The sequence below is a fragment of the Natator depressus genome, chromosome 9 (assembly GCF_965152275.1).
Source record: "Natator depressus isolate rNatDep1 chromosome 9, rNatDep2.hap1, whole genome shotgun sequence".
Lineage (NCBI taxonomy): Eukaryota > Metazoa > Chordata > Testudines > Cheloniidae > Natator > Natator depressus.
Genome location: NC_134242.1, coordinates 72,990,926 through 73,017,584, shown reverse-complemented (window position 1 = coordinate 73,017,584; position 26,659 = coordinate 72,990,926). Strand labels below are relative to the sequence as shown.

Genomic DNA, 26,659 nt, shown 5'->3' with positions numbered 1-26,659 from the left:
AGCTGTGGAGAAGCCAAAATGATAGCAGTTTTACTAGGAGTTAGAAAGGGGGTTAGGTTGTTCTGACACAATTGTGACTTTTACTTTAATGATCGATAACCTTGAAGGTGTTACAAAGAGAAATAGGATGATAAAATGAGGTGAACTAAACTTTGTTCCCTAGTGTGTGTGAACAGCAGCTGTGAGGCTCCACTTCGTCAGAGGCTAGTCACATGACCAAGGAATACTTAACTTATTAGCACAGATCCTCAGCTGGTGTAAATCAGTGCAACTCCTTGGATTTCAATGGAGTGATGCTAATTTATCCCAGATGAAGAGCTGGCCCATAATATTTATGGGGCAGTTTAAATTTTTTTTTTTAATTTTTCTCTATTGAAAAATGAAAATCATGTTTCTAAAGAGGAATCCGAATGGACTATGAATTTATCTGAATGGCACCACGTAGAATGGCTCTTCATATAGCCCTTATGTGGTAGTTCTGTATTAGGAGTTGCACTCATTTGGTGATATCTAGTACATGCTGAAATAACAAATTATTTCAATTTGTTGGAGGAATTGCAAGTAGGATTTCTTTTTGCATAGATAGAAAATGTGGGTTAATCACTGTATCAGTGATTCTTCACTCATAAATGGATACACTTGTCTTTGACATCAAGGATGATTGGATTTTTGCAGTTCTACCAGAAAGATCTGGAATTTTAGAGATCCATTTGTATCAGCCACTTAAGACAAATGGACTGTTTTAATCAGCACAGGTGCACTTCCATTTTTTTTTTAATTTTTTTTTTTAGGCTTGTAGGGTGTGCGAATGAGGTTGAGGAAGTCTGTGCTAGTTGCAGAAGCACAAGTTGCGGAAGCTATGTAGCACAACTACTGGAAATATTTTTAAAAATATGTTTATAAATTCTAGTTCTTCTCCTTCAGACTATTCCAGCTATACAATCAAATACAGTTTATCAGGTGGACCAAGTTTTGTGGATTTCCTGTACAACACTGCACTGCCATTCCTGAGATTCCTGTATGATTTTCAGATACATCATTTCATTTCCTAGTGATTCAACATGTTGCAAAGGCAATGCATCTAGTTCCAGAGGTTGCAATATCACATCACTCCACAGGCACATTTGGCTGATTAAATAATAGCATCGATGGGCCTCAATTGTGTTCCATACTTTCTAAGATGAAGGAATAGTGTCAGTGACATAAAGCCAGAAAGGCACTAATGAAAAGGGAAAAGTTTCTGGGGATTCTCCTGACAATCTGTGGTTAAGAGAAAATGACAGCTCAACTTGGGTCAACTATGCATGATTTTAGCTTTCTTCTACTATATCTTATACTGCACATAATATTGCAGAAGTCTGAAAAATCCCTACTACTACTAATTCAGTTATATCCTAAATTTTACTAGGTGAAAGCTCAGATAGCTGGAGTCATTTGAGCTAATCCTGTTAGCAATTTACATAACTATTTGTGACTGTTTACTTCATTAACCTGCCTCAGGGATGTGCTAACTTTTGGCTCACAAAGCAACAGAACTGACTTGGTCACTACCATGGATTAAAGAGGACACAATTGATAGAATAGTTTTTAAATCATCAGCATTAAAAACTGCAGATCCAATCCTGCACTCATTACTTAGGCAAAACTGAAACTGAAGCCAAATGTGATTGTAGCATTGTGTCCTGTGTGTTTATAGAAGCTGTGGATGAAGTTACACCCTTCCTTTATAGGAGAGCTGCATGTAACTTGGTCTGTATGAAAACATCTATATCTAAAGTCGGCAATCTAGCTCCTGGATTCAATAAGTTTGGGTATATTTATTAGCTGTGGGTGAAAATCACATGGTTTGGATGTATCGTTCTAATAGATCCTGTAAAATTTTGGGTGCTTATCCAGTAATATATCTATATCTTTTGAGGCCTACTCTCTGCTTTTTCTCTTGTTTTTGACATAATTATTTGTATGGCCACTTATCACTCGTCCTCCTCACCTAACCACTTCCTTCTTCCATCCCTCTTCTTTCCTTTGCTCCCATAACACTTTTTTTAAAATGCCAACAAACACGGTTCCTAGAACTCTGTTGCCATCATTGATGACACTGGTGTTGTCTATAAAACTGGTGGCAATACACTAGAATAAACTTAATGAATTAGTGGAGTTTCCTTTACGACTAGCCTCAGATCCATGTTTCAGGGGGCTTTCCTGTACTGAACATTCAAAACATTTAAAGCTCACCCAGCAACTTGTACTGAAAGATCTCACCATTGCCTGAGTTTTGGAGGATTATGTGAAAAGTGTTTGTGGTCTTAGTCCAGGTTGTAGTGGACAGGGGTCATCACCAAAGCCGACGGTAGGCAATAGCAGACTAAGCAATTGCTTAGGAGCCCCAAGCAGCTCATTGGCCCCCATTAGCTTTTTATTATAAGAACTTGCCTGTTTTAGTATTAGGGGAGCAAAAATATTCCTGCTTAGGGCCCCCCATGGGCTAGCACCAGCAGTGGTCATCATCAGAAATGATACCCTTGTAAGTCTCAGCAGAGAGGCCCAGTAATAGAGACTGAACAACAATCTGTATGGAGAAGGGATTAGGCACATTAGTGAGCTATGGTAAGGGAAGCTTTTATTGCTCCTGCCCAAGTTGTATTAGGTTCTGTGAATACGTGGAAGATTTCAGTCCCCTAACTAGTTAATTCAGTATCTTTCCATGAGTATTTGCTATAAAAATGAAAGATAAATTTTGTGACTAAATGGATTTAGGACATTTTGTTTAAAGTTACAAAATTCTGTTCCAAACCATTTACTTTAAAAATAGTACTTTGTAACTGGATGTAATGTTACTATATGACTTTCTAATAAGGATTATCCTCTGCTTCTGTCTATCCCAAGCTGCTGTTAGTACATGTATGAGTCAAAATGTTGTTAATTTATCAAGTTTAAATATCAGAAATAATTTTCCTTTGACCTTTATTCCTCTGCTTTTCTATTTTCTTCAGCTTATCTATGGATGTTTTGCTTGAGAGTATGTGAATTTTACATACTGTGAGAGTTGTCTCTGCAATTTGCCTTACATGTGCTTTCTTTGTAAGCTACATTTATGTCCTATGTAGCTAAGCTTCTGCCATTTCTATTTATCTCGCCAATACATTACATATGCTTTCAGTTTCATTTCCAAAGTGTAAGGTTTTTTTCTTACAGGGCTCTCTACACTTTGATATTGACTCTTCTATAGCTACTAATTACTTTTAAGCCTCATAATAATCTGACTTTAGGAGAGAAGATAGTGCTGTTTTCACTATAAGCAGTGTTGTGACTAAGGAACAGTTGCCAAAAGAAAAGAAAAAACAATTTGAAACTTCACCTACGTAATTGTACGTGATGGTAAATTTTCAGGACTTGTGTAGAATTCATGCTACATATATTTTTGAAACTGTTCACCCTGGTTGTTAAAGTGAATGAGTCTCTTTGCCACTGAATGTGAAAAGAAATTACTTTTAATCAGTGACATAGCTAGAAATGGAAAATTAGGTGGGCCCCAATTTATGGTGGATGGGCAGTGACCAAAGGTCTCATGTCACAGCAAATCATTTATGTTGTAAGTGACTTAAAACAATTAAATCTCCACATGCATTAAATATTGTCCATGCACAGCCATTTAACATAACATAAAGTAGCGTCTATATAAATCTGCAGTAAATGTACTTAGAAAAGTCAAGCAAGCGGTGTCATCAGATCAACAAGAATGTAGTAATTTTAAATTTTAACCAATTACTAAATTAAATGAAAGTCCATAAAGAACTTACATTGCCTAGCTAGTATCCCTCCCACCACATCGCAGAGATGGATAGGGACACACATGCACACACACACACACGACACACACATACACAGGCATGCACACACGTACAGTGAAAACACATACACACATGCACACAGCTGACACACGCATACAGGGAAAACATGCACACACACAGGGACAGCTCTGTGTCACATGCAGGGAGAGTGCACACACAAATACATAGACAGCTCATACACACATACTTACAGGGACAACACATGCACACACGCTGCCTACGAGGGAGGAAGCAGCCAGGGGCTGCTGCCAAGGTTCTAGCTCTCCCTGGGCTCACGCTGCCAAAGGATTCTGTGGGTAGGAAGGATCTGGCAGAGCTGCCAGAGAGTAGCTTTCCAAAGGACTGGAGCATAGCTCCATCCTGGATTTTAGGTGCCAGAGCAATGCTCCAGACTGCTTTCGTAGCACTGCACCCCAGGGTGCATTGTTCAAAAAAAACCTGTTAATGAATGGCCCACCAGGCATACTCATGGCTGTACCCTGCTTTTAACATGGACAATATAAACTATTAAGGAGTGGTTAGTTCATGTGTGAATTGACTGTTTTTCAAAGTATTTTATCACATTAAGTTTTCAGATATAAAATAATTGTTACTGTAGGTGAAAGCAAAATTACAAGACTAAAGGTTAGCAATGCAGTGTGATGTAAGACTGACTTCAGTTGTGAAAGAGGTGTCCTTTATGAGATCTCAAAGAAACATCCCTCAAGTATAGTTCTACTCTGAAAAGTAACTTTATTAAAAACCTGCTCCATGAAGAGATGTTTTTTCTAAATGCCAGTTTTGCAGGTTCAAGCTATAATCTGAACGTCAAAATGAGTTGTTCTGGTTCATACATTACCAACAATAAAGATTTTGCAATCAGAATTTAGTTAGAAATATTGTTGATATGCAAGCCAAAAGAGAATCTAGGTCAGTCTGTAGAATTAATTCGTAGTCAAAATTATCTTAATCATAATACAAATAATTATAAAATAGGTAGATATATTTCTAAGTATGCACAGAGAGCAGATTGATTAGAATGGGGCCATTTTTACATAGTCACTTTTTCAGGGAAGAACTGTACTTTCAAATAACAGAGTTTCTTAAACACTTTCCACTGAGATCATCAAAACTCCAAAATCAAAAAGGAATTAAAGGAATGGAATAGATCCAGGACTCCATTATCAATATACTCCTGAAGGTATAGATTAGATCCACATAAACTGTCTTCAAAGGCGTCACGCAATTAAATGCATTGCAACATGTAGAAACAACTCAATGAGATAAAGGTGAAGGGACTAATTCTGTTTTCACACTGGTGGAATCCTACTGAATTCAGTGAGAGTAAAATTTGGCCCTAAGTTTTTATTCCAGTTTCTTATATAACTTGTGAGGCTGAACATGATCAAAGATCTTTCAAGGAGTTCAAGCTGAATCCAGTCAAGAATCTAAGAAAAGACTCTTAATCTCCACATAAGACTGTGTTGCAGGATGGTATTTTTCCTGTGTAAGGCAAATTTATGTCTGTGCTTTATGTAGACAAATTGTATTAAACATTTTTAATAAACATTTAATATAATAACAATAATTAATAAAGTCACTATTTTGGAAACCAAATTTAACAGTACAACCTGTGGGGAAAAGCCACAGCATTTACTGCTCCAATTTTTCATGCACAGAAATCCATCAAATTAAAAGCCTATAGTCTGTCTCCTCAGCAACATCAGACTCAAGAGGAGCAGGAACTAACTTGGAGGAAAAGAGCTGTGGCAAGCACATCTGGGTTACCTCCACTAATGCCTCAGGCTCATAACCCAAAAGAGCATTGGCTGCAGCCAAGTCAGCATCAGGCCAGGTCTTCAGCTACTGACTCCTTGCCAGGGGAGAGAAGTGGGATGCAGACTTCTTGCATTGGCAAACCAGCTCCCCCTCTTAAGAAATGTCTAGCCTATTTTGTCATAGTATGCCCCAGTACTCCCACCATTGCAATCAATGGACCCACTTAAAAGGGAGACATTTTTGCTAGTCATAAGTAGAGGATGTGCCTCCTGCAGGAAGACATTTACTATTGAGGAGTCTTTCTGGAGCTTCAAGACCAGGGGGTATGTGTCTTGTCCTTCATATCCCTTCTGAGGCTTCAAGATTAGGTCTACCTTTTACCCCTGTGAGCCTCCATCTTTCTCAGCATCTTCACTCTTCATCCCATCTCCAGTTCCTTCCACTTTATCACAACAGATCCTTAGCTGGACACCACCCCTTCTGTACCATTGGTATGCTGGCTAGAGCTAGTTGAAACTCAGAATTTCCTGGGAAATTTGAAATTTCAATACAGTATTTGTTTTTGTTCAGAATTGGAACCGAACAAAATATTTTTGAAATTTTCTGCAAAATAGAAATTTTAGAAAATGTTATTTCAGAAAAATGTGGAAAATTCATTTTAAAACCATTTTTATTTTCAATTTTTTTATATTTTATTTTTATATTATTTAATGCCATACCAGTAGTAGTAGTGCATAAGGAGATGTCATATGATGTTCTGTTTATTTTATTTTTAAAATCCATAAAAGCAGGTGCTACTTACGACTGGAACATCTGATGTTCTTTTCTAGATCCACGTGTTTCCTGTTTGCATTGTAATTAAACAGTTTGACACTTTGAACAAGAAAGGAAGTTAAGCACTCAGTGTACTGATTAGAAGAGCAGCTGTTTTCAATACGCTAGAAAAATGATTCCAGGCTAAAATAAGGATATCTTCCCCCTCAACTCTTCCTCCTTCTCTTCTTTGACAACTGTCCTCAGAAAAAGGAAGACTAAGAAGAACTCAACCAAAATGAGATTATATAGATTACTTGAATCTGAACTAGTTAACATAGTAGGTCTCTTTCATGTCTAACTTCCTTGATTCCCAGCTTCTATGGAGAGAATTTCCTCCTCTGAAGTGGAGGAGAAGTCAGGCCACCTCTTCTTCCAATGTGATCACTGGATAAGAATGTCTGAGGAATCATTTTAATTGGAGGAAAATTATTTCATACACATAAGACCTTAAATAATTATCCTGCAGATTATTAAAGCCCTAGAAATTGACTCTGAAGGCAAATTTGATAAGGTACCAAAGAAGACCCTTCAAAAGTGAAAACAAAAGAAAAAAAAGGTTGACCAGCCAGAGGCACTGACTTTGTGATTTGCCGGGGGGTGCTCAAACTCCCCAATTCTGCCCCAGGACCCAACCCCACTCCACCCCTTCTCCCAAGGCCCCACCTCCAACCTGCCTCTTCCCACGCTGCCCCCGTCCCACCTCTTCCCGCTCCCACTCCACCCCTACTCCTACTCCTTTCCCCCCAGTGCCTCCTGCATGCTACTGAACAGCTGATAACAGCAGGCAGAAGGCGCTGGGAGGGAGAGGGAGGAACTGATCAGTGGGGCTGCCGGTGGGTGCTGAGCACCCACTATTTTTTTCTATGGGTGCTCTAGTCCCGGAGCACCCACGGAGTCGGCACCTATATGATGACCAAGTATTCCTGAACCTGAGAGGATATTGTAGACCCTGGACAGCTAGCACCTAAAAACATCTGTTTATAGACTTGCCCTAAAACTTCACAAGGTGCCTTTAGATAATATTCCTAAAATCACCCTAAGAATGTACAGCTTTATTTTCTGGTTGTATGACACTGTAAAACTTTACTTGAACAGGACTCCTCAGTTCAAGAAACAGATTCATTATTCATATTGTATGTTGTCCATAAAAGAGGAGATAAAATATTGACACTGACATTTTCCAGATGGGTCAAAGCAGTGACTTTAAAAAACAGCCCAGAAGTCAGGGGAAACTTTTCCCAGCAGGACTGAAGTATTTTATAGCAGTCTCATGGGTAGAGAGAAGAGAAGCATTTTAAGACAAAATGTGCTGTGTGCAGTTTGGGCTCCTGCACATTCCTTTATCAAACACCACACGTTGAGCATTTCCTCATTTCCAGGTGCCTCTTTCAACCCCCAAAATCTGCAGGCTGCTCTGATCTCCTGAGTCTTTCCTTTAAACTTCCATTTCTTTTTATCAAAAATTTTGTTCGTATTCAACCTTCCCACTCATGGGAGTAGTTTGGCGGGAGCGTTGCCCACCCTAAACAGCAATCTTTGGGCAAGCGCAGAATTTGCATCTCTGCGTGCAGCCCCATTGTCCTGACCGCAACCTTCTTCTCCCCGCCCCCCCCCCCCGAAATATAGAAGTGATGCTTCCAGGAAGGGCATGAAAACATGGCTATTTAAAATGCCCATGTATATGTGGATATTTGAGGGCACAGACCACTAGGTATTGCATATTTTCAATGCCATCCCAAGTAGTAAAGCATGAGTGACTGACAGCATGCTTAAATCCTAATTCTGTGAATGATTTGGCTTTGTTTGTTGTTACCAGATCCTTGTCAGGATCCTAACTGATACTGAATACCAATTAAAAAGAAAAGGAGTACTTGTGGCACCTTAGAGACTAACAAATTTATTTGAGCATAAGCTTTCGTGAGCTACAGCTCACTTCATCGGATGCATTCAGTGGAAAATACAGTGGGGAGATTTATATACACAGAGAACATAAAACAATGAGTGTTACCATACACACTGTAACAAGAGTGATCAGGTAAGGTGAGCTATTACCAGCAGGAGAGCGGGGCGGGGGGCGGAGGGGGAACCTTTTGTAGTGATAATCAAGGTGGGCCATTTCCAGCAGTTGACAAGAACGTCTGTTCCCCCCCCCCCCCAGATGTTCTTGTCAACTGCTGGAAATGGCCCACCTTGATTATCACTACAAAAGGTTCCCCCTCCTCCCCCACCCCGCCCCGCTCTCCTGCTGGTAATAGCTCACCTTGCGAGATCACTCTCTTGTTACAGTGTGTATGGTAACACCCATTGTTTCATGTTCTCTGTGTATATAAATCTCCCCACTGTATTTTCCACTGAATGCATCCAATGAAGTGAGCTGTAGTTCACGAAAGCTTATGCTCAAATAAATTGGTTAATCTCTAAGGTACCACAAGTACTCCTTTTCTTTTTGCGGATACAGACTAACACGGCTGCTACTCTGAAACCTGAATACCAATTAGTCCTTTTACTTGTTCCTAAGCATGGTAATGTCAACTCAGCACACCAAATTGTTCACATAATAAAGTACCTTATAAAGTAGCTAACATTGCTTTATTCAAATATGCTACCTATAATTTAGCAATGTGTGAGTGCATAGGGAGGTTGTGGGGGGAGGTCATCTCCTCCTTTTTGTACCAGGACCAAGAACAATAGTGATCTCTCTGAGCATGGATTGGTAGTCTTCCTCCATCTCTTCACTGACTTGCCAAGCAGGATCAGTGCATCAGGGCACTAACTGATGCCATCCTAATGGATGATGCAAAGCATGCACTAGCCCCAGAAAGATTCTGCCTCTTGAAAGGCAGATCCTCCTAATGCTTCCCCAGTGTGGTGTGGCTCCAAGCTGCACCCTACAAAAGGCTGTCTGCAAATTGTACCACAGAACCTGTGGAAAATAACGGCAATAGCAAAAATCTCAGTGAGTTCAATACCAGCAGGAATAAGGCCCTAAATAGAGATTATGTTGTAGTAGTTAGTTCAGTTTTCATTTTCTATCTATAAGTGAGTCCCCAGTTTCCCTATCATAGGCAGCTTCTGGGTCTAGAAGAACTGGACATGATGACCACTGTTTTCTGAGGATAGGTGTGACAGTTGCATACCATGTTTGCCAGCCAAGGATGTAATGCTAGGTCATCAGTGGTAGAGTACGTTTAGGGCTTTCTGAATCTCTAGATTTTTCTTCCCTCTCTGGACTTCCTTATTCTGATTTCTCTGTTTTACATTATTGCCAATTTCTCTATCAAGGAGTTGAGAGGCATACACAGATTCTTGTTTATTTACTATGAAAAGGGAAAGAACAGAGAACCTATTTTAGGTATATGTCAATGCTTTTTACGTGTCTTGTTGGTGTGATAATATGATTCTCTAGAAAACTCAAACTGAAAGATTTAGAGAGAAAAAGTCAGAGAGGTCACCATCTGTGTCATTACATGTCCTACTAAGCAGTGGTTTAGCAGCTATAACGTGAGGGAAGAGTTGCTGAATGGCACATTAGAGAAGTATCGACTCTCTAACAGATTATGAGGGCTCATGACACAGGATGATAAGAATGAGAGAAAAGGTTAAGGATCTCCTCTCAGTGACAAAAGTGGTACCTACCAATCCTGTCAGATTAGTGTTTTGGCACCACAATCGCTAGTATCAGTGTATATGTAAGTGTCCTTACATGTTGCTAAAATAAAGACACAGGAAATAACACAAATTATCCTTGTTATGACTGTATAATTATACGGGAGAAAATGACAAATTTACACAGATTAGTGTGTTGAATAAATTGCTTGTACAGGGCACAATTCAAACACACGTCTACAAACTAACACGTCATAAAACATAGGTGACATTTAAAGCAAAACTCACAATTTCAACTGATATTACTGTACTTTTTCTGAAGAAGCCAAGAAAATGCTGCTTTATGTGAATAAAAATGTTCTATCTACCTGTCATGATGTCTGGAATAGTTCATAACTGAGAGTGCCAACCTCAGGGAAGACTGTCAAAAAGCAGGACAGACACCCCAAACTGATTGCATGTTCTATAATTAGATTTCACCAACCCAGTAACAAATGTGAACTCCTGAAGTACTACAATAGCCTTATAATGGAGTCACAGACAGTCCCCTTTGATACTCCAGGCTATCTTGCCACCCAGGTAAAATGGACAATGTGATAAATTGTCACTTACACCAAAGACCACAAAATGTTCAGATTGCTCCCAGTCCCAAAGATCAGTCACTTACTCCAGCTCAATTTGATCTCTTTAGATCTCACAGCAAAGACAACGCTTGTAGCCAATCCTGTGGTAAACTAAGTAAAAAGTTATTAACTAAGAAAAAGAAAAAGTTATTTATAGGTTCAAGCAAGCAAGCATATATATACAATGAGTTTCAGTCTGTGATTCTAAAGGTAACAGTTGTAGTAATCTGTCAGTTCAAAATTTATTTCAGGACTAACCCATGCCAAGCAGCATGGGGATCTCTTTGCTTATGTCTAGAAATCTTTGCCCCTCACAGTACAGACAGCATAAAAGAGATTCAGTTTATCCTTGTCAGGGATTTTTATCCCCTCCACGCCAGGGGCAAAACTGATGGGATGAGTTCATGCATAGGTCTGTCCTCCTTGGAGGTAATTAGGAACACAGTCAACAGGGACTCTCTTCTTTGATGCTACACCATCCCTCATTTGCCTTCAATAGGCCATCTTGTACGAAGGATGAGCCCTTTACATTAATGCTTCTTTTCCTGTTCGGTGAGTTACACAATATCAGAGGTTTACAATGCAAACTCTCAATATAATTTTATACCATGGGCTATAGAGGTTATAAATGAGATTAATACATGCGGCATCCTACAAGTATTTTATCAAGTCTAAACGCTGTTACATGGATCAGAATGTGTTTATCTAATATCTAGTTTGATAATGCTAACACACAGGTAAACAATGCATTTGCAAGTGTTCAGTGAGGCCTGGAGACTTGTCATGAGCTGGAACCTGGTCTGCCAGCAACACACTAACCTACCAACTATATCTTCTGGTGCCCTCTTTCGGCCTGAAGGTTGCAATGGTTGGTATGGCCCTCTTCCAGCCATATAAATTCCCATTGATACAATTCAGATATCAAGGTGATGCATACTACAAAGAACATGCAACCTAGGACATACAAGACTCACTAAAGACACAGAGGAAAGAATCATTTCAAATCATTTTTTAAAATCTATTTTTGTCAATATTTGCATTAGCTAGACTTCAGCTAATTAACTTTGAAGATTGTTAGGACAAAGACTTGCAAAGGGATCAGACTTTCTTACACTGAATTTGTCTATTTGTAAATCAGAATGTTGAAGATGGACCTGGATCCATTTTTAATACTTCAGTTGTATAAAGTGCACATATTAGGTATATTTTCAAAGTGCTGCACAGGAATTTAGCTACATGATTTGCATTTACCATCACTGGGAGTCATTCAGTTAAATCACTAAGCATGCCTGAATATATGTCATTTTTATTCGGATTCTATTTGTTTTCTTTTATATTCTAAAATCTTCTTCATCTCTGTCATAGGTACGCTAGTTCTGCCAGTGACCGTCAAGGGAGCACATCCATGAGGAAGGTAAATAATTATTGCACTACTTTAAAAACAAAAAAAAATGCCAACCAATCTAGTTTCATTATTATGTAGGATTTATTTGTTTGTTTGTCTTATAATAATGCTTAAGAGCCCCAGTCATGGTCTAGGACCCCATTGTTCTAGGCGCTGTACAAACCCAGAACAAAAAAGACAGTCCCTGCCCCAAAGATCTTACAATCTAAGTTTCACAGTCATATCTTGATGTAAAGGATACTCAGGATATTATAGTCTTTGAGTTTTGTCTATCCTGATGAAAGACCTGAAAAGTCAAGATTTCTCAAGTAATACAGAAACAATGGGCAACATTATATTTACAAAAAAGAGTAGTCCAAGGCATGCTTTAAAGCTCAAAGCCTTGAAAGTGCATTCAAATTACCTGCAAAGATGGTGGATTAGGCATTGGAAGGAATCTTGTAAATTTTCCAAGGCATACATGAGTATTGGGAGAAGGGTTTACTTTATTTCGTCCTTATATTTCTAAAAATCTCCACTGTGTATGATTTTTAAACAATGCCAGGATTTTTATATCAAAATGTGTCTCTTCCCTTCTTTAGGCCAAAGTTTTGGCTTGCCCTGTATGCCCTGCCAGGGACTCAGGAAACAAAAAACGACCCCTCCATCCCCTACACTATCTATCTGCCTTGCAGATTACTGTGCAGGGCTGGGGAGCAGCTCCTGCAAGACCACTATTCACCACTCCCACCCCATGCAAAAGAGGGTTGCGAGTAAGAGGAACCCTAACTCTTCCTCCTAACACACCAGCTGGCACATCTGTGCCCAGTTACTTCATCCAGGAGCAATGAAGAAGAGGAAATTTTGACTTTGCATCACAATTCAGTTCCAAGTCTCTTTCTGGGTTAACGTAATTATGCTGCCCCAGACCTTGTGGTAACTATACAATCAAGCCCTACATTGTTTATTTTGTTTATTAATTACTTAAATGTAATAAACAGATAATAGGGTTGAATTTAAATAATGGTACTTACTTCATCTGTAAATCTCAAAGTGCTTTATAAAGGAGGTCAGTATCATTATCCCATTTTACAGACAGGGAAACTATACAATGGCATAGATCAATGAGGCAACTTGACCCAGGTCACCCAGCAGATTAGTGGCAAAGCCAGGAATAGAACCCAGTTCTCTTGATTTCTAGTCCAGTAATCTGTCCACTAGGCTACATATATTCTTTTAAAACACTTTAGTTTTAATCCACCTATGTAGCTTTAAAATTATGTCTACATAAGAGAAAATTATATTTGATTTTCTTTGTTGATTTTTGTCCATGGTTTCTTTGGACAGAATTCAACCTTCATATACAACATGCAAAAATGCTGTTGAACTCAATGGAAGTTGCATCCACATAACTGAGGGCAGAATATAGTCCTCTGACAGATTGCTATGAATTTCCATTTCCTTCTGGTTATGCGCTGCGTAGCACACATACTTAATAAACAGAACTGAAATGCGCTGGACAAAATGCCTTGGTGTCCAATCACTTTTTGCTTATTACCTGAATTTGCATTCTGTTCAAATTAAGATGAACATTTGTATCAAATTGTATAAGCAAGTGGATTTGGTGATTAAAGTTCTCTTAAAGCTTTGAAACAAGAAACAGACTTTTAAAGGCTCCTAAGAATTGATTGATAATATCACACCTTTAAATCTGGGTCTAGATAAGGCCTGTGAAAAGGTATAAAGGGCTAGTCCCTGTAAAGTGGGATTTTCTGTAAGAATGTTGACCATTTATAACAATGAAAGACTTCCCAATTAAACTCATTGTTGCTTAATATCTGTATCTCAGAATGAGAATTAGAAAAACCTGAGAGAGGACATGCCATCTGCAAGGATAGGCATGTATGCAAGTAGCTAGAAGATGATAAATAGATGACTTTTTTTGTGGCCAGATTTCCAGTTTTTAACAGTATAGAATCAGGGTTTTGCAGACAGGTCCTCTGCTAGTGTAAACTGGTGTAGCTCCAGTGAAGCTGAGGAGCTATATCTGAGTATCTGTCTAGTTCATGACAGAAGCTGCTCAAGCTGTTCCATGTTGGTAAGATGTAAACTTAATTGATAGTTTACTGTCTGAAATTCCTAACTTAGGCAGCAATCCTGTGCATATGGTGAATGTGTATTTGACTGATATATATATCTGCTCATAGTGCGTAAAGTTAATCACATGTGTAAGTCTTTGTGGGACTTACTCAGGCTCTCTTGTCTCTAGTACAAATGAGATATTAACTCATGAATTTAGGAATAATAACCCTACATTAAACTAGCCATTTTAAAAATTGTGTAAAGCCTTAGCCTCCAGCATGTTCTTGACACTTTATGCACCAGAGAAGACACTGGGAGAGAAGAGTACTACCTCTTCTGCAAGACAAAATTTTAGTTCCTCAAAAGAGTATTGAATAGACAATCAGAACAGGAAATTATATCAATTTGAACCCACTCCACATTTTTCAAAAACTCAGTGCTGATTGGCTTTCACAGTTATGAATGAAATTGCTTACATTTGACTTTGGACAGCATCATACTGGCCTCCTCTCACATGAAGATGTCCAGTGAGTCTTTCTCTCGTCTGTTAGAGGTGAGATGCCACTTGTGGTAAAATAGGGGGAAAGCTAGGAAAATTGATCAAACAACTGTACTGATTGAAAAGTTTTCATTACATCTAATTGTCCAACTGAAGGAAGAAGTAAACAAATAGGTGTTTGAAATGAGATACATGTGGAGCAAACACTGATCTTTCATGAAACACCTATTCTGTTGTCAGATGGCAGATAAATATGTGATGAGAGGTACTTGCTGTGATTCCTGGACCTGGTAGGCCACTTGAACTTCCTCCAAACAGAACTCTCTCAGCATCATATGCCTGGCCCTTGATAAATGCTGGAGCACTTCTCACCGGTACTGATCTGTCCCCCGGGTAGCTGTGCTGTTGCTGATACAGTAGCAGTAGAGGCTCCCTTCTACAGTGACAGCTGTGCACAAGCTATTGGTACTGTGACAAAGTTCCTGCTATACCTTGGTGGGTCTTGCGCTTATTGGTGGATTTGCTCGCCTTGGAGCTTCACGGCAGCCCTCAGCTTGGCCGTTTTTCTGAATTCACAGTCCAGGTCGACTCCTCCTGTGTCTGACCAGGAGTTGGGAGGATTTCGGGGGAACCCGGGCCCGCCCTCTACTCCAGGTTCCAGCTCAGGGCCCTGTGAAATGCAGCTGTCTAGAGTGCCTCCTGGAACAGCTGTGCAACAGCTATAACTCCCTGGGCTACTACCCCATGGCCTCTTCCCAACACCTTCTTTATCCTCACCATGGGACCTTCCTCCTGGTGTCTGATAATGCTTGTACACCTCAGTCCTCCAACAGTCCGCATTCTCACTCTCAGCTCCTAGTGCCTCTTGCTCCCAACTCCTCACACGCACACCACAAACTGACATGAGCTCCTTTTTAAAACCCAGGTGCCCTGATTAGCCTGCTTTTATTGATTCTAGCAGCTTCTTGATTGGCTGCAGGTGTTCTAATCAGCCTGTCTTAATTGTCTCCAGAAGGTTCCTGATTGTTCTGGAACCTTCCCTGTTAGGAGACGGAATCGTTTCTTCGCTCGCTCCTGAGCTATCTGCTTTCCTTTCTTTCCTGAAGCCCCCTGGCCCAGATTTTTCACACTTTTCCTTTTGCTTAGTTTCCCCCCCGCGTTTGGGCCGGACGCTTTGTTTTTTTGGTTTCGTTTTCTCCCGCTTTTCTGAGCTGCGTCAGTGTGCTGGCCGGTCGCCAGCACCCCCCCCCCAGACGCCTGCTTTTGGACTTTGCTTTTTGCTTAATTGAAACCCCCAGAGGAGGGGGGGAGGACTGCCGACCCGCTGTCCAGAGAGGGGAGTGGACGCCCCCAGACCCAGCCGTTTTGTTTTTTGCCTGGACTTTTTTCTTATCATTACAACATTCCTAGCTGCCGAGAGCCTTGGGACAGAGCCAACAGCTGCAACAGATGCCAGAGGCCGGAGAACTCGCCCGAGCAGTTATAAATCATCGTGGAGAGAAGCCGTAAGACTGAGGGATTTCCTTTGAATTATACCCTCGGGGGGGGGAGTTGACTGCGTTCCAGCTGCGTCTGTGGCGGCACAGGGGTGTAGCAGGGAGCTACCCCCAGATCCACCGGTGCCCCCAACCCCCCCACCACTACTACGACTATCACGGCCCCCGCTGCCTCGTCCCTGCTGGCGATCTGCCATCTGCCTTCGGATCCAGCTGTTTGCTTTGGACTTTGCCTTTCGGACCGGGCATAACAACCAACCAAACGAGACTCTTTGGACAATTGTGGTGGGTCGTCCTCCCTCCACCCCCACCCACCGGATTGTTTATCCCATAGTTTACCCCTACTACCGGACCCCGATTTTTGCCCCCCCCCCCTTCTTCCGGTGTCTCCCTGTCTCTCCCTGCTTACAATGGCAGAGATGGAGAGACGCAAGGCCCCTCCAACGAAATTGGTTGTCCCTTCCCCATCTACCCCCCTGCCCACCCCTCAAGATTTTCCCACCGCCTCCATTGTTAGAACCCCTGCCCCCGCCCCCGCTGGGGCCTCGGCAGTGGGAGGCACCGGGGCAATTACTACTGCTGCTTTGGTTCTTGCCCCATTAGATTCTAGGAACCCCCCCCCAGTTCGACGGAAGGGTCGGGGCGGGCCGAAAGGAAAGGGCCCCGCTAAAGCCGCTGGGCCCTCCATGGCAGAGGCCGCCCCCACCACTGTGGCCTCATCATCGATCGTGGCACCCCTCCCAGCTGTTCCCTCCACCAGCTCTGCGACCGTCCCTCCCCCGGCCCCCAGGACGTATGCCCGGGCGGCGGCAGGCTCCCCCTCGCCTGCCGCCTCCTCATCTCGCCCACCCACTACCTCCGCTACCATCACTAGCGCCCGGGGCCCTCTTCCCGCCCTGACCAGGAAGCACGGTGTCCGTTGCCTCCTGGTGCCCGCCTCGCCCCACGTGGAAGCATACGTGCAAGCGTTGGCGAAGGTGGTAGGACCCATGGCCATTGTGGCGGCCTCCAAGATGTATGGGAAGGTCGTTTTCTTTCTGGCTTCGGAGACTGCCGCCCAGGAGGCGGTGGAGAAGGGCCTAGTGGTAGGAGGGGTGTTTATCCCCCTAGAACCGCTAGAAGATCTGGGCGTTCGCCTCGTCCTCACCTCCGTTCCTCCCTTTTTACCTAATGTTGCCCTGTTACCCGCTCTTTCTGCCCTGGGAAAGCTCGTTTCTGCTATCAGCCCTCTCCCGCTAGGCTGCAAGGACCCCGCCCTCCGTCACGTCCTTTCGTTCCGCCGGCAAGTGCAGATTTCACTGCCGGCGGGGGTGCGTGACGGAGAGGCGCTTGAGGGGTCCTTCCTAGTTCCCTACCAGGGAGCCCGCTATAGGGTCTTTTATTCCACCGGAGAGGCCCGGTGCTACCTCTGCCGCTCGGCGGGGCATGTCCGCAGGGACTGCCCTTTGGCCCGGGGGAGAGGGGCACCTGAGACCCCCGAGACCCGGCAGGATATCGGCCCTGTCGTTGCCGACACCCCTGGCCACCCGGCACCTGAAACCACCCCTCCTCCCACCCGATCCAACGCTGCCCCCGTCCGGGCCCAAGAGGTACCTTTCCAACAACGCCCGGGCGACCACGGGAGTCCCGCTCTTGCTGTAACCACCTCGGCAGAGCCTCTGGAGGAGAGTGTGGCACAGTTATTACCAGGTGCAGGAGAGGGCTCGCCCCAGGGAGAACCCCCCGCCCCTCCTGCTCCCTCACCGCTATCCCCCCGAACCCCTGAACCTTTGCCTCCGCGCCCCGCTCTGCCCCCTGCTATTCAATCCCCAGATGACGCTATGGAGGGCTGGACTGTAGTCCAGGGGAAGCGAGGCAAGCGGAGGGCTCGAGCCCCGCTGCATCCATCTGACGCGGAAGCCCCCCGGAAGACCAGGAAGGGAGGTACTGACCTTGAGCCTCCCGCTTCGGCCACGAGTGAGATCCATTCGCTGGTGTCGGGAGGTGAAGATAGACTGGCATTGGAGGGAGGACTCCCCCCTCCGCGGTGGACCCTCCCCTCCGAAGCCCCGGAGGAAGCCCCTTCTAACCGGATACCACCTGAACTCCCTACGAACCCCGACGTGACCGTTGAGGCGGGCCCTAGCGGAGAGGCCCCCAGGGTGGTAGGAGTCGGCCTCTCCTCTGTGTATGCAGAGATTGAGGCCCTAGATTTGACCCCGGTCACCCAGGGAGGGGATGATTTACTGCCGGCCAGCCTCGTTTTAGGCAATCTCACCCCAGGCCCCCTTTCCCCATGTTCTCTCCCCCTGACTGCCTTTCCGGGTGAGCACCCCACGGAAAGTGGTTTACCACCTGATGCCATGGCTGCCACGACCACCCCGAAGCCAGCATCTAGCATTGCTCGGAGCCCCCTCCCTTGCCCCTTAACCCCCGACCCTGCTCAGGAGGCATCTTCTTTTTGCTGCTCGCCTCCTGAAGCCCAGGGCCTTACCTCTGCCCCTGTCCCCACCCCTGTCCCGGTTCAATTTCCCTCCTCCTGCAAGGCTACTGCCGCCCCTGGGGTTATTTCTTTTCCGCCTTTTGCAGACCCCCCCCAGGGAGCAGTCTTTACGTTTTCTAGTTGCGACTCATTAGGAGTTGCGCTTTTCCCCCTGCCATCCCCTTCCACTCCAAGGCACGAGATGGATTTAATAACCCCAGCCTGTCAGACGCCCCGTCGGCGGTCCGCACCCTGCCTACCCGCCTTAGCGGACCTTGAGGCTGTATTAAGAACCCCATCGGGGAGTACCCCGGAAACCGTAACCCCATCCCCCCATGAGCTGCGGCATGCACTACGGCAGTTCTTAGAGCACACCCGTGGTGCCCGCAATAGGGCACAGCTGGCTCTCCAGCGATGGGGGGACTTCGATCAACTTGTTCAGGCCGCAAGGGCCCTTATGAAGGAGGGCAGAGGGCAAGGGAGGCGCGGTGCTGCGGCCTACGAGCGGGCCCGCGGCTTCCGGAAAGAGCTACTTACTTATGGGATGGGACACGGGTTGCTACGCGACCCGCCGGGGGCCATGAGCACCCCCACCAATGAGAACTCCCCACCCCCCCGGCCCTCCGCATGACACCTCTCATTATTGTAACCCTGAATACCAGGGGCTGTAGGATGGCTCTCCGCAGGTCCCAGGTGCTCTCCTACCTTCGGGAGGGGGGGTACTCTGTGGTTTTCCTGCAGGAGACCCACACGGACCCAACCGCCGAGGATAGGTGGCGGCTGGAGTGGGGGGACGGGGTATACTTCAGCCATTGCACGACCTGGCAAGCTGGAGTGGCGACCCTGTTCTCCCCCGCCCTGCGGCCCGAGGTGCTAGGGGTCACTGAGGTCGTACCGGGCCACTTGTTGCACCTCCGAGTTCGTCTGGAGGGGCTCGTGGTCAATTTTGTTAATATCTATGCCCCGCAAGTGAGTTCACAGCGGCCACAATTCTACCAGCAGGTGTCCGATTTTCTCGGCACCCTAGACTCGCACGAGTGCCTGATCCTGGGAGGGGACTTTAACACTACCCTCGAGGAGCGGGACCGCTCGGGGGCCGAGCCGAGCCCGGCCGCCGCGACCATTCTCCGAGACATAGTCGACTATCACTCCCTAGTGGACGTCTGGCGTGACCATCACCCAGATGACACTTCAACGTTTACCTTTGTCCGGGTGGAGGCCCATCGGTCACACCGCTCTCGGTTAGACCGTATTTACCTATCCCGTTTCCATCTTTCACAGGCCCACTCCTCCACCGTGCGGCCGGCCCCTTTTTCCGACCATCATTTAGTTACCGTCACGGTCTCCCTCCGTGCGGAGGGACCGGGGCCGGCCTACTGGCACTTTAATAACAGCCTGCTGGAGGACGAGAGCTTTGTGATGTCCTTCCGGGAGTTTTGGCTGGCCTGGCGGGAGCAGTGGCGTGCCTTTCCCTCGGTGCGGCGCTGGTGGGATCTAGGGAAGGTGCGCGCCAAGCTCTTCTGCCGCAACTACACTCGGGGCGCCAGCCGACGGAGAAATGCAACGATAGAGCAGTTGGAACGGGAGGTCTTAGAGCTGGAGAGGCGCCTGGCCGCCAGCCCCGGGGACCCGTCCCTCTGCGGAGCGTGCCGGGAGAAGCGGGAGGAACTTCGAGCCCTCGAGGACCACCGGGCCCGAGGTGCCTTTGTCCGGTCCCGCATCCGCCTCCTTCGGGAGATGGATCGCGGCTCCCGCTTCTTCTATGCCTTGGAGAAAACGAGGGGGGCCAAAAAACACGTCACCTGCCTTCTAGCGGAAGACGGCACCCCCCTCACGGATCCGGAGGAGATGTGTGGGAGGGCCCGTGACTTCTACGCAAGCCTTTTCTCCCCGGATCCGACCGATCCTGGCGCTCGCGGGGTGCTCTGGGAGGAACTCCCCACGGTCAGCGTGGGCGACCGAGACCGGCTAGAGCTGCCTCTCACCCTGGCCGAGTTCTCGGAAGCCCTCCGCCGCATGCCCACCAATAAATCTCCGGGCATGGACGGGCTGACCGTGGAGTTTTACCGCGCGTTCTGGAACATCCTCGGCCCAGACCTAGTCACTGTCTGGGCTGAGTCTTTGCAGGGCGGGGTCCTCCCTCTGTCGTGCAGGCGAGCGGTGCTTGCCTTGCTGCCGAAGAAGGGGGACCTCCGCGACTTACGAAACTGGCGTCCCCTCTCACTCCTTAGCACGGATTACAAAATCGTAGCGAAAGCAATTTCGCTGCGGCTAGGGTCCGTGATGGCGGACGTGATCCACCCAGACCAGACCTATACTGTCCCGGGTCGCAGCATTTTTGACAACCTCTTTCTAGTCCGAGACCTTTTGGAACTCGGGCGGAGAGACGGTCTGTCGTTCGCCCTCCTGTCTCTCGATCAGGAGAAGGCGTTCGATAGAGTGGACCATGGGTACCTCCTGAGCACCCTGCGGGCGTTTGGATTCGGACCTCAGTTTGTGAGTTTTCTCCGGGTGCTGTACGCCTCCGCGGAGTGTTTGGTTAGGCTCAACTGGACCCTGACCGAACCGGTCAGCTTCGGGCGAGGGGTGCGGCAGGGGTGCCCCCTCTCAGGCCAGCTGTACGCTCTGGCGATCGAGCCTTTCCTCTGTCTCCTCCGCAGGAGGTTGACGGGGTTGGTGCTGCGGGAGCCGGAGCTGCGGCTGGTCCTGTCGGCGTACGCCGATGACGTCCTCCTCGTGGTCCAGGACCCGGGCGACTTGGCGCGAGTGGAGGCATGCCAAGCCATCTATTCAGCAGCCTCCTCCGCCCGAGTCAACTGGGTCAAGAGCTCTGGCTTGGCGGTGGGGGGCTGGCGGCAGGTAAGCTCCCTCCCACCCGCGCTTCAGACCATCCGGTGGAGTGCCGGCCCTCTGCTCTATCTCGGCGTTTACCTTTCTGCCACGCACCCTTCTCCGCCGGAGAACTGGCAAAATTTGGAAGGCGGCGTGATTGAGCGGATCAGGAAATGGACGAGGCTACTCCGCTGTCTCTCCCTTCGAGGGAGAGCACTGGTGCTTAACCAACTAGTCCTGTCCACGCTCTGGTACCGGCTCAACACCCTAGCCCCGGCCCCGGGTTTCCTGTCCCACCTCCGGAGATTGATTCTGGGTTTCTTTTGGTCAGGATTGCACTGGGCCCCTGTTGGAGTTCTTCATTTGCCCCTGAAGGAAGGAGGGCAGGGCCTGAAGTGTCTGTACACTCAGGTCCGCGTTTTCCGCCTCCAGGCCCTGCAGAGGCTCCTTTATGGTGCAGGTAGTTCGACGTGGAGCATATTGGCGCACGCCTTCCTACGCCGCTTCCATGGGCTCCGATATGACCGGCAGCTCTTTTATCTTTGTCCGAGAGGTTTTCCGCGAGACCTCTCCGGGCTGCCGGATTTCTACCAGGACCTCCTCCGGACCTGGAAACTGTTTTCAACCACCAGGTCTGTGGCGGCCATCGTGGGGGCAGATCTCCTCACGGAGCCCCTGCTACACAACCCCCAACTTCGTGTGCAGGCGGCGGAGTCCCGCACGGTGCGCCAGAGGTTGGTCCTGGCGGGAGTTACGAGGGTCGGGGACCTCCTGGACTACGACCGGGGAGACTGGCTGGATCCCCTGACGCTCGCTCGACGCATGGGGCTCTCCAGCCTTCGCACCCCCCGGCGCGTGCTTCAGGAGGTGGAGGCCGCTTTGACCCCCGCTGCTCGGGCTTATGTCAGCCGAGCCTTGCGCGAGGGCGCACCCCGCCCATCCTTTACCCCAGGCCCACCGGACCTTTCCATCGGGCCCCTACCCTGCCGATCCCAACACACCCCTCATCCTTTCACTGCAAGCCGGCTGCATGAATTGCAACCGGTCGGTTTTCAAGTTGCACCACGGCAATATTTATATACACTCACGCTCCATACCCTTCACGCCCGCACCCTGGTGTCCCGCCCCGACACAAAGTGGCGAGATCTCCTACCACCCTTGGAGGGGGAGCAACCTCGGTGGGCCAGCCTGTACTCCACCTTGGTCCCGAGGCCCGTCGGGGACATCAGTTGGCGGCTCCTTCACGGGGCCGTGAGCACGGGCGTGTTTTTGACACGTTTTACCTCCGTTCCGGAGACTTGCCCCTTCTGTAATGTGAGGGAAACCCTGGCGCACGTCTATTTAGAGTGTGCCAGATTGCAGCCTCTTTTTCGGCTCCTCACAAACATTCTTTTGCGCTTTTGGCTTCATTTTTCCCCTCACCTCTTTATCTATACACTCCCCATCCGTGGCCCCACCAAGTCGCGGGATCTCCTGGTCAGCCTCCTCCTAGCCTTGGCTAAGACAGCCATTTATAAGACCAGAGAGCGGAGGTTGGCTCATGAGGCGTCCTGCGATTGTAGGGCCGTTTTCCGATCCTCAGTACATTCACGCATCCGGGCGGAGTTCCTCTGGGCGGCGTCCACCGACTCCCTTGACACCTTCGAGGAACGGTGGGCGCTGTCCGGGGTTCTCTGCTCGGTGACCCCGTCCGGTTCCCTCCGTCTGACCCTCTGATTGAGGGACAGAGCGAGAGACGCCAGCCACAGCCGTTAGCTGCTGTGAATACCATCATTATTGTTATTTAGGAGGGGTCTTATAATACATGGATGTGCCCCCCTCCCTCCCAGCCACCCACCCCGCAGCCGTGCCCATCTTGTCGGGCACTCTCAGGAGAGGGAGGGTCGGTGACCCTGGGCGCGGCACTAGGTAACTCGAGGGGGTGGAAGACCACGAGTGTCGAGGAAGCCCCCCCGCTCTAGGCCACCAGGTAACTCAGGAGGGTGGAAGACCACGAGTGTCGAGGAAGCCCCCCCGCTCTGGGCCTGGGCTAGCCTGAACACCTCTCCCTCCTGAAAGCTGTTGTGTTATACCTTCTGATTGCGTTGTTTTGTTGCTAAGTTTTTCTTTATCTTTTTGTAATCTCTGTAACTGTTACAAATAAATTTCTTTTCTGTTTAAAAAAAAAAAAAAAAAAAAAAAAAAAAACCTTCCCTGTTAGGAGACGGAATCGTTTCTTCGCTCGCTCCTGAGCTATCTGCTTTCCTTTCTTTCCTGAAGCCCCCTGGCCCAGATTTTTCACACTTTTCCTTTCGCTTAGTTTCCCCCCCCGCGTTTGGGCCGGACGCTTTGTTTTTTTGGTTTCGTTTTCTCCCGTTTTTCTGAGCTGCGTCAGTGTGCTGGCCGGTCGCCAGCACCCCCCCCCAGACGCCTGCCTTTGGACTTTGCTCTTTGCTTAATTGAAACCCCCAGAGGAGGGGGGGAGGACTGCCGACCCGCTGTCCAGAGAGGGGAGTGGACGCCCCCAGACCCAGCCGTTTTGTTTTTTGCCTGGACTTTTTTCTTATCATTACAACATTCCTAGCTGCCGAGAGCCTTGGGACAGAGCCAACAGCTGCAACAGATGCCAGAGGCCGGAGAACTCGCCCGAGCAGCTATGAATCATCGTGGAGAGAGGCCGTAAGACTGAGGGATTTCCTTTGAATTATACCCTCGGGGGGGGGAGTTGACTGCGTTCCAGCTGCGTCTGTGGCGGCACAGGGGTGTAGCAGGGAGCTACCCCCAGATCCACCGGTGCCCCCAACCCCCCCACCACTACTACGACTATCACGGCCCCCGCTGCCTCGTCCCTGCTGGCAATCTGCCATCTGCCTTCGGATCCAGCTGTTTGCTTTGGACTTTGCCTTTCGGACCGGGCATAACAACCAACCAAACGAGACTCTTTGGACAATTGTGGTGGGTCGTCCTCCCTCCACACCCCCCCCCCCGGATTGTTTATCCCATAGTTTACCCCTACTACCGGACCCCGATTTTTGCCCCCCCCCTCCTTCCGGTGTCTCCCTGTCTCTCCCTGCTTACAATGGCAGAGATGGAGGGACGCAAGGCCCCTCCAACGAAATTGGTTGTCCCTTCCCCATCTACCCCCCTGCCCACCCCTCAGGATTTCCCCACCGCCTTCATTGTTAGTACCCCTGCCCCCGCCCCCGCTGGGGCCTCGGCAGTGGGAGGCACCGGGGCAATTACTACTGCTGCTTTGGTTCTTGCCCCATTAGACTCTAGGAACCCCCCCCCAGTTCGACGGAAAGGTCGGGGCGGGCCGAAAGGAAAGGGCCCCACTAATGCCGCTGGGCCCTCCATGGCAGAGGCCGCCCCCACCACTGTGGCCTCATCATTGATCGTGGCACCCCTCCCAGCTGTTCCCTCCACCAGCTCTGCGACCGTCCCTCCCCCGGCCCCCAGGACGTATGCCCGGGCGGCGGCAGGCTCCCCCTCGCCTGCCGCCTCCTCATCTCGCCCACCCACTACCTCCGCTACCATCACTAGCGCCCGGGGCCCTTTTCCCGCCCTGACCAGGAAGCACGGTGTCCGTTGCCTCCTGGTGCCCGCCTCGCCCCACGTGGAGGCGTACGTGCAGGCGTTGGCGAAGGTGGTAGGACCCATGGCCATTGTGGCGGCCTCCAAGATGTATGGGAAGGTCGTTTTCTTTCTGGCTTCGGAGACCGCCGCCCAGGAGGCGGTGGAGAAGGGCCTAGTGGTAGGAGGGGTGTTTATCCCCCTAGAACTGCTAGAAGATCTGGGCGTTCGCCTCGTCCTCACCTCCGTTCCTCCCTTTTTACCTAACGTTGCCCTGTTACCCGCTCTTTCTGCCCTGGGAAAACTCGTCTCTGCTATCAGCCCTCTCCCGTTAGGCTGCAAGGACCCCGCCCTCCGTCACGTCCTTTCGTTCCGCCGGCAAGTGCAGATTTCACTGCCGGCGGGGGTGCGTGACGGAAAGGCGCTTGAGGGGTCCTTCCTAGTCCCCTACCAGGGAGCCCGCTATAGGGTCTTTTATTCCACCGGAGAGGCCCGGTGCTACCTCTGCCGCTCGGCGGGGCATGTCCGCAGGGACTGCCCTTTGGCCCGGGGGAGAGGGGCACCTGAGACCCCCGAGACCCGGCAGGATATCGGCCCTGTCGTTGCCGACACCCCTGGCCACCCGGCACCTGAAACCACCCCTCCTCCCACCCGATCCAACGCTGCCCCCGTCCGGACCCAAGAGGTACCTTTCCAACAACGCCCGGGCGACCACGGGAGTCCCGCTCTTGCTGTAACCACCTCGGCAGAGCCTCTGGAGGAGAGTGTGGCACAGCTATTACCAGGTGCAGGAGAGGGCTCGCCCCAAGGAGAACCCCCCGCCCCTCCTGCTGCCTCACCGCTATCCCCCCGAGCCCCTGAACCTTTGCCTCCGCGCCCCGCTCCGCCCCCTGCTACTCAATCCCCAGATGACACTATGGAGGGCTGGACTGTAGTCCAGGGGAAGCGAGGCAAGCGGAGGGCTCGAGCCCCGCTGCATCCATCTGACGCGGAAGCCCCCCGGAAGACCAGGAAGGGAGGTACTGACCTTGAGCCTCCCGCTTCGGCCACGAGTGAGATCCATTCGCTGGTGTCGGGAGGTGAAGATAGACTGGCATTGGAGGGAGGAATCCCCCCTCCGCGGTGGACCCTCCCCTCCGAAGCCCCGGAGGAAGCCCCTTCTAACCGGATACCACCTGAACTCCCTACGAACCCCGACGTGACCGTTGAGGCGGGCCCTAGCGGAGAGGCCCCCAGGGTAGTAGGAGTCGGCCTCTCCTCTGTGTATGCAGAGATTGAGGCCCTAGATTTGACCCCGGTCACCCAGGGAGGGGATGATTTACTGCCGGCCAGCCTCGATTTAGGCAATCTCACCCCAGGCCCCCTTTCCCCATGTTCTCTCCCCCTGACTGCCTTTCCGGGTGAGCACCCCACGGAAAGTGGTTTACCACCTGATGCCATGGCTGCCACGACCACCCCGGAGCCAGCATCTAGCATTACTCGGAGCCCCCTCCCTTGCCCCTTAACCCCCGACCCTGCTCAGGAGGCACCTTCTTTTTGCTGCTCGCCTCCTGAAGTCCAGGGCCTTACCTCTGCCCCTGCCCCCACCCCTGTCCCGGTTCAATTTCCCTCCTCCTGCAAGGCTACTGCCGCCCCTGGGGTTATTTCTTTTCCGCCTTTTGCAGATTCCCCCCAGGGAGCAGTCTTTACGTTTTCTAGT

General features: G+C 48.6%; 1 protein-coding gene across 2 annotated transcripts in view; it reads left to right on the top strand.

The window, feature by feature from the left end:
• The window catches only part of LOC141994242 (connector enhancer of kinase suppressor of ras 2-like), a 530,195-nt gene that overhangs the window by 432,540 nt on the left and 70,996 nt on the right, over positions 1–26,659 (top strand). For both annotated transcript variants that reach the window (XM_074964467.1, XM_074964466.1), the window contains one exon: positions 12,020–12,068. In XM_074964467.1, coding sequence (XP_074820568.1) covers positions 12,020–12,068 — 49 coding nt within the window. The remainder of the gene's footprint in view (positions 1–12,019; positions 12,069–26,659) is intronic.